The following is an 8,001-nucleotide window of genomic DNA, read 5'->3' as shown; positions in this document are numbered from 1 at the left end:
TTGTTTTCTCTGGAGTTTGCAGGCAGAGGAGAGTGGGGAGGGGACCAACCACCTCCGACAACTAGGAGAGGGAGGAAGAGAGGGGAGAGATAAGGAAGACAGGAATGGCAGGGCCCGTGCTGCAAACCTAGTCTGAGGAGACCGCCTCCTCTGCAGGAAGCGTTTCTGATGCACCATTTGTCTGCTGCTTCAATGGAGGAGGAGACGAAGAAAAGCAAAAAGTGAACTCGGCATCCCTTCCCGAACCCAAGACTTTCCACCACCCGCTCTTGGAAAAGGGAAGTCTCTTGGCTGGTGGGCATCCATCTGTTTCGGTAGACAGTGGAGGAGTGTGCCTTGGGTAGAGATCGATACGGGAGAGAGAAGTTTGATTGCAGCTGGGGCAGATGAAGACATCCAATTTCTCGGCTACAGATGCGCCATGGCGTTTCTTCACTCTGCGCTCCTCCCAGCGATCGTTCCTCCTCTGATCACTGTGGAGGCCCGACCCGACTGCCCGTCTCCGGGCGCTGCAAAGGATTCGCACACGCGGCGGGGTGGGTGTCGCCGACCTTCAAGTCACGTTTGCAAACATCCGCGCCCAAAGGATCCATGCATGCCCGGCTCCGGTGAAACCCCCACGGGGGGGGGGGGAAGGAAAGCGCTCCTGCGCCAAGAGGCGCCGCGCCGGAGGGAGAAGCGCCACTCCGCCCGGGGGGGGGGCGCCCTCTTCCCGGAAAGCCCAGAGGCAGGAGTCTCCCTCGCAGGGAGGGCGCAGAGCCCAATCCGCGCCCGCTCCCCCCACCATCAAGTAATCGCCACCGCGGGAGGGGGCTGCGCGCCGTCGGGCACGCGCCGCGAGAGCGTTCCCTCGGCGGAAGCTGCTTCTTCCTTCCCCAGGAGGAGCAGGCGGGGCTAAAGGCGAGGGAGGCGGAGCGCCCGCCCCGCAGCCGGCGCCGGTCACCCCCGAGAGGAGGAGAGGAGAGCCGGGTGGCGGCAAAGGGGGACCACCATCGCCGCCTCCAGCAGCAGCAGCAGCAGCAGCAGCCCCGCGGCTCTGCTCCCTTCTCGCCCCCGCCGCCGCCGCCGCCTCTCCCGCTGGAACAGCCCTTCCTGGCCCTGCTGCCCCTCGGCCGGCGGACCCCGCGGTGCCCGCAGCCCGCCTTCCTCGGGCGCGGGGTGCTCAGCCCCAAGCGGAGGACGTCAGCTGGCCTAGCCGCCCCTGCTCTTGCCCCGCTTCTCGCGCCGGAGCAGGAGGCGATGAGCGGCCTCGAGGACGACGCAGGTGGGCGGCGGGGAGGCCGAGCGGTGGGGTGGGGGGGTGGGGGGAAAGGGGGGGGCGTGCGGCTCCCCTGGGCGCGTGTGGGTCGTGGGGCCTCCAGCTCCTCTCCCCCCCCCCGCCTCCCGCCTGGGGGGCAGCTAAGTAACGCCGCGTGTTTTCTCCTCCTTCCCCAGGTGCCAGCCCCGTGCCCAGCCCCGGATCCCCCGGAGGGGACGAGGTGAGTTCGAGTTCCCAGCGCCGAGCCGAGCCTCCCTTCCCTTCCCTTCCTTCCCTCTCCTTCCCGCTGCCCCGGGTGGGGGGGGGGAGGGGGAGAGAGAGCGGCCGGCATCTTGCAGCCCCGGGGGCAAAGAGGGGGGGGCGGGTTGGTTGCGGCTCCGGGGTGTTGGGGGAACCTGTTCGAATAAAATAATGGGAGGGGGGCAGGTAAGCCCCTCTACGCATAATGGAGCGCAAGATGCGCAGTTTGAATGGCGACGCGCATCAACTCGATTATCTTATTGGGGGCGAGGAGGCGATGGACTTCGTCCCCTTGGAGTTCGTTCCTACGGGGCGTTTATATATACATATATATCGGGGGGGTGTTGTCTCCCCCCCCCCCCGGTAACCTGGCGGTTTCGTTTCCTTCTGAGGGAGAGAGAGCGCGGCGGTTCCGCCAGCTGCCGGCTCGGGGGCGAGACGAAGAAATAAATTATGTGTGTTTTGTGTTGAGGGGAGGAGGAGGGAGAATCGAGGGGTTCAGAGGAACAGTTGGGGGCGTTGTTTTATTTATTTGTTTGTTTGTTTATTTGCTTCCTTGCTTTCGGAGGCGAGAGCGACGGCGCTCTGCCGCTCCGCCCTAGCCGTGTGTGGCGGGGGAGGCGGCCGCCCGGTGCCCTGAGGAGAGAAGCGCTTCTTTCGGGGCGGAGAGGCGGCTTCCTTCGCTGGTTCCTTTGGCGCGAGGGCGGCTCCGCCTTCCGGAGGTCGGGGGCGGGCAGCGCCGTCCCGCGTTTTCTGGGGCCGGGGCCCTTTTCCCCCTCCCCGCTAGGGGCGCGTGGGGCGCCGAGGAGCGTCTGCTTTGGCTTCTTTCCGGGGTGGGGGGGTGGGTGTCTAGTCAGCTGTGGGGAGTTCTTTTTTGGGGGGGGCGCAGACTGAGGCGCTGCTCCTCTTTCTCTTTTCTGACCCCCTCCCCGGCTTCTCCCGGGACGGTCGCGGCTGCGCAGGCGCCATCTTGGGAGCGATCAGGTGTGTTGGGGGGGTTGTGGTTGTGTTGCCCCCAAGGAGGCATCTTGGAGGGGAAATGCTAGTAAATGTCAGTCACGCATATGGGGGGGGGGAGGGCGCGCGGAGATGAGCCGGCTTGGTTTCTCCTTCACCCCTAACCCCATGTGTTACAAATCACTTATTCTCTTTCTCCATTGCCCTCCTCCCAAAAATAGAGGGGGGGGGACCCAACTACATACCATAAGGTAAAGGTAAAAAAAGATATACATACCATATCGACTTTCCCCAATGCTTTTTAGAGGGCATGCTATGGCGCAGCTTGTTGATTTCCTTAAGCACCCTGCGTTGGCTATTAGTTTTACTTTGAGTGTGTGTGTGTGTGTGTGTGTGAACCTGCGAGATTGAGGTGCAGGGCAGAGGAATTGCAGGCTGATGTGTAGCTCAAGGGTGCAGACTTGGTCTTGGCTACCCTGGTGCTTCTCCTGACCCTTCTTGAAAAGGGCGAGGGTCTCCTTGCTCTAAAAAGGAAAAGTTGCTTGGTGGTTCCCAGCCTCCTCTTAGTGTTTTGACACTGAGTAAATCTTTCAGCTCTGAGTTTAGGCTTCGCCTGAGTTATTGTCGTTCTTTAGCCTGAATTGTTGTTGTTGTTTCTTCTTCTTCTGACTATGCTATTCATGGTGATTTGTTGTTGCTTGTGGGCATGGAGGGAGGAGGAGAAGGAATTGTGCCTTATCTATTATTCAAGATGAAGAACCATTTGAGAAGGGGTGCTCTCCATCCTTGCATTGAATCCATCCCCACAGCTGTTTGTGGGAAATACTGTTTGCCAGCTCAGTGCTGCTGTTCATAACTTTGGGGTGTCAGTTGTGGAGAGGCAGCAGCAGAGGGTATCTTTTAAGGAGCAGGCCTCTCCTCTTGAGTATCTGCCATGGCATACTTGGAAGTGGGGGAGGACATCAGAAGCTTATTCCCAGCTCCCTTGTTGTGGCTGGAATTTGATAATCTGTTGCTTCCCTTTGTCTGCAGGGGGAGACTTCATCTTGTTTTGCTTGCTCTGATAGGAGATCCACAGGGAAATATATTCACATTTCCACACTATTATTACCAAGTAGCAGGAGAGGTCCTTAGTTGCTTTCTCTTGAGATCTGTCTGCTGCTGTTCTGAAATCCTACAGGTGGAACCTGCTGTGCTTCTCTTGGGTTTTAAATAAAGAGGTCTGAATGAAAAAAATGTTTTTTATTTCTGTGGCATCCCATCAGATGTCAAGGAAATCAGCAACTATCTGACTTTTAAAAGACATTTGAAGGCAGCACTGTGTTTTAATCTTTAATGCTGTATTGTGTTTTTAATATTTTATTGGGAGCCACCCAGAGTGGCTGGGGAAACCCAGACAGATGGGTGGGGTGTAAATTATTATTATTAATAATAATATTAATATTATTATGGCTGATGTTTTTGACAACTGTGTATATTCCTTCCTATTTTGAATAAGGAGTTGGATATCCTTGTTTTAGTAGCCTTTCCTCATATGTTGTGGGGAGGTAGGCTATAGTCTTTGGGGGACTTTGTGGCAGTGTACATGCAAAAGGTCTCAGGTTTAATCCTTCGCATTACCCAGAAGGGCTGGAGATACTTCTGCCTGAAACCCTGAGAGCCACTGCCAGTCAGTGAATACAATACTGAACTACTCAGAGTCAGGTCAGTGATCTGGCTGATATACTGCTTCCGAGTCTACAAAGAGCTATGGGGTTTGAGTGTGGTACAATGCTGACCAAGGTCATACTGATAAGATTGTACATCTTCGTTTGGAAGGAATAGACACTGTATGGGTCAGTGGGTTTGAATGTCGTTCAGGGTTGGTTGTCAAGTATTGTTGGCATCCATCTGTCTCAGGAGACAACGGAGGAGTGCACCTTTTGGGGTGAAGTTAGTCAAACGATGGGAAGGTTGCATTGCCTGCTGTGGCTGTAGAGACTGATGCGAGAGAGACATGTTTTATTGCAGCTGGGGCAGATGAAGGTGTCCGGTGCTGTTGCTGCAGATGCACCAGGGTGTTTCTTCTTTCTGTACCCGCCCCCAAATTTAATACATTATATAAGGTGCTACTATGGTGGTAAAAAGAATCTATTTGCACTCCAGACTGCCTGCAACTAATTATGCCAGACTGCTTTATTTTACTGAATGTATGTAAGGATTGAGTTAAGAGTCTGATCCATTCAACTTTATATTTTTGTAGCCACCACAGAAAAGACAAAGAACTGTAGAAGACTTCAATCAGTTCTGCACTTTTGTGCTAGCTTATGCAGGCTACATCCCATACCCAAAGGAGGTAAGAGAACTTACACTTGAACAGTGTTGGAGCTGGCTGTCTACTTTGATTCTCTGTTCTGTTCTGGGTGTTGGTGACTCCTCCCCCCCAACCCCCCCTTCCAATCTGAAGGCCCTGAAATCTCATGTGGGTTTTCTTTTCCCCTTCTAGAATGAGCCTTGGCTCCACAGAGGCAACATGAGCCCCCAGAACAGCACAGGCAGCACTCAAGACAGTGACAGCTGGGCCTCATCTCAGTGCTGTGACTCCCATGTGCTATCAGATGATGGAGGAATCAGGAACACTACATGCAGAGGGACTGGAAACCTCCTACTGAACTCTGACATTTCCAGTGGCTTCTGTACAGGCCGACCTCTGCAAACCAAGAAGAGGAAGCAGTCAGCAAAGAAGCTCATCTTGGACCGAGAGGTGGATAAGAGGGTGATGCCAATGAACACAAAGGACATTAAGCAGGAAAGGATTGAGCCAGGTAAAGGGACACACCTAGAATCAAGGGAGCTTGAATCCTGTCTCCCAAAGGAAGAGCTCCAGTCCACATCTCTGCTGGAGCAATACATAAAGCAGAAGGACTGGATCCATGGAATGCAAGCAGCTGAGAAGCCTGAGGAACAGAACTCATGCAAAGAGGAAAGAATCAGCCCTGCGTGTTGGAACACCATAGAGCAGAACAGTGAAGAAGAACTCAGTAGAGACGGCTCCCAAATCAGTAGTAAGTGTGCAAAAATAGTGAAGCTTTCAAAATGATGTCAATTGAACATATGAAGCAGCTTCCCTCAGAATGGGATATATGCACCATCAAGCCCAGTATTGTTTTCTCTGATGCAGCAGCTCTTAAAAGGTTTTCCCATCACCTGCTACCAGAGAACCTTATCATTGTAGCTGGAGATGCTAGTGATTTGGCTTGTGCTCTGCAATCCAGCTCTTACTCCTCCCTACTGTCAGCTTTGTGATCCAAGTGATGGGTGTCATCCTCCCCTTCCCTGGTCACTGGTCTTGTGAGGGGTTGGGCTGTTGAGGGAATGTGAGTTCAAAGACACCTTAAAGTTGGAGTATCACAAAGGAACTGATGAGCTGCAAGGAATTGTTTCAGGAACTTGTCACAGTTGACTAGTAGAGGCAGGGTCTAGCATACCAGCATAAATGTGGGCAGGCCTATTCATCTGACCTCTCATTTTTTCCTCTTGCAGCTTTGTGTGAGGAGTTTGCTGCTGCCTCAGACACCAAAACCGATGGTGAGTAGATCACCATATGTTACTACTGCTGGCTTCCAGTAGGGTTGGTGGTGGGAAGAGAGGGCTCCAGTAGTTTTTCGGAATATGTCTCTAATCTGAAAGGCTTAGTAATGTGGGTGCCATGCATGTGTAAAAACTTTATGGGACCTGCCTTTTAACACTTTGTGCTTTCTCACATGCAGAGGATGATGCCTGGGATCTCATCACTTGCTTCTGCTTAAAGCCTTTTGCTGGGAGACCTATGATAGAGTGCAATGAATGTGCCACTTGGATCCATCTCTCCTGTGCCAAGATACGTAAATCCAATGTGCCTGACATCTTCATCTGCCAACGATGCCGTGATGCAAAGCAGGAGATTCGCCGCTCAAACAGAGCCCGCACCATTCCCCGCAAGCGATTCTGCGACTGACTTTGGCTTGGAGGGTGGCTGGGTTCCCTTTGAACTTGGACTGGATCCCTATTGGCAAGACAATCAAAATGCAGGAGCCTCCCTGGGAAATAAGTGCGGGGGCCCTATGCTTCCAGAAACGTGTGTCTTATTCAAGCCTATTGCAGGTGGGTGGGGCATGCTGTTCTCTACTTGATAGGGCCTGAACTGTGCTTTTGAGATCTCAGGGTTACACTAGAGCAGCAAATGCGAAGGTGCCTGGCAGACGCGTGACTGGTTTGGTGGATTCCAGTGCACAATGCACTAAGTCAGCCAGAAGCCTCTTTGACCTTGTGCAAAAAGGGCTCGGTGCCTTTCAACAATCTATGGGAAGCTGGCCTAAAGTTTGTTGTTGTTTTTTGTGGTACAGTAGCTGCTCAGGCTTAAATTTTGTAAGTTTATAGCCCCAGGTTTGTTCATGGTTTTTCCCCCTGGTTTTTTGTTTCTTTTGGCCCTAGATCCAATTATGTCCTGGTTAGTTGAAGCTTCTGAATCCCTTCATGAAGCTAAAGCACATGTTAGAAGAAGGCAGCTAGCTGTCTTCCTGTGCACACACTGCTTGGGAGAGAACCTTCTGCAACGGAAATGGCAGATTCCCATTCTCTGTTGGCATGAACTGCAATGCAGGGCAATTGACATTAAACTTCAGTAATGTGGTCATTGCGCCTAGTTCTAGGGAATCTGCCCTCTTCAGAAACTTAAATACACTGTGCTATTCCCAGTCAGGCTAGTTACCTGAGGTGGCTGGCAATTTTCACTTAATGTAAATATTTTATATACAATTACTTAGAAAACTTCTTGCCGTACCTGCTCCATATTAAACTACCACCCTTCCCTAGACTTCCAGTTGCACTAGTGTCCAATTTGAAGGGAATACAGGAGTTGTGGGGAAAAGACCAAAGCTGATAGCAGTAGAGGTGGCGAGGAGTTTACTGCAAAGGCTCTAGAATCTAAAGATATGGCAGTAGCAGAAGACTTAAGGTATGATGGTGAGCCACACTGAAGAAGCAGATTGGGTCCTGCTTTCATTTCAAGTTGCTCTTTCGTTGCTGAGAATATTTCACCTTGTTGCCATAGGTGAAATGTGGGGCACGCTAAATGGTGACCTGTCTACTATGCAAACCTTTGCTTCTTTTTCTTGGGGCAATCATGCCAGCAAGCTATTGCTTGTTTTGGAGGACAGGTCTCCCTGCACTCTGTCTATACCAGACCACTGAACCTCTTTTATTTGACCCACGTGCCTTCTTGATCTTACACACACCACCTTATATTTGACAATGCTTGTACGTACAACCCTATTCTCACTGTACAAGGTATTTTCAGTGGCTTGTGATGGGCCTTTTCCTATGTAGGACAGACTTCTCAGCCATCAGGTTGTAGGAATTTAGGGAGCTACTCCATGGATGTCTTACTTCCCCTCTGCCCCCTCAATGTGTTTACACTTTTATAGGTAGTCACTTTCTATTAAAGATGTAAAGTAGTGTATTGTGGTCCTTTGTCCTATGCCAAGTGTTTGGAGTGCTATGTATAGAATAAAAATACTTTTTAATCA

At 52.0% G+C, this 8,001-nt stretch overlaps 1 protein-coding gene across 2 annotated transcripts; it reads left to right on the top strand.

Annotated features, from left to right (window-relative positions):
• Nucleotides 1-627: 627 nt before the first annotated feature.
• On the top strand, nucleotides 628-8,001 carry LOC309343313 (PHD finger protein 13-like). 2 transcript variants are annotated; one of them, XM_081864646.1, is made up of 6 exons: nucleotides 628-1,264; nucleotides 1,435-1,478; nucleotides 4,698-4,790; nucleotides 4,941-5,499; nucleotides 5,978-6,022; nucleotides 6,205-8,001. In XM_081864646.1, the coding sequence occupies exons 1-6, from the start codon at nucleotides 1,240-1,242 to the stop codon at nucleotides 6,429-6,431; spliced, it is 993 nt and encodes a 330-aa protein (XP_081720772.1). In that variant the 5' UTR covers nucleotides 628-1,239; the 3' UTR covers nucleotides 6,432-8,001. The 2 variants fall into 2 exon arrangements, with proteins under 2 accessions (XP_081720772.1, XP_081720773.1); XM_081864647.1 differs by lacking the exons at nucleotides 628-1,264; nucleotides 1,435-1,478 and adding an exon at nucleotides 2,340-2,482.

Source organism: Podarcis erhardii (genome assembly GCF_964252035.2).
Source record: "Podarcis erhardii genome assembly, chromosome: 5".
Lineage (NCBI taxonomy): Eukaryota > Metazoa > Chordata > Lepidosauria > Squamata > Lacertidae > Podarcis > Podarcis erhardii.
Note: the sequence above shows the minus strand (reverse complement) of the source record. Positions and strands in the feature narration are given on the sequence as shown.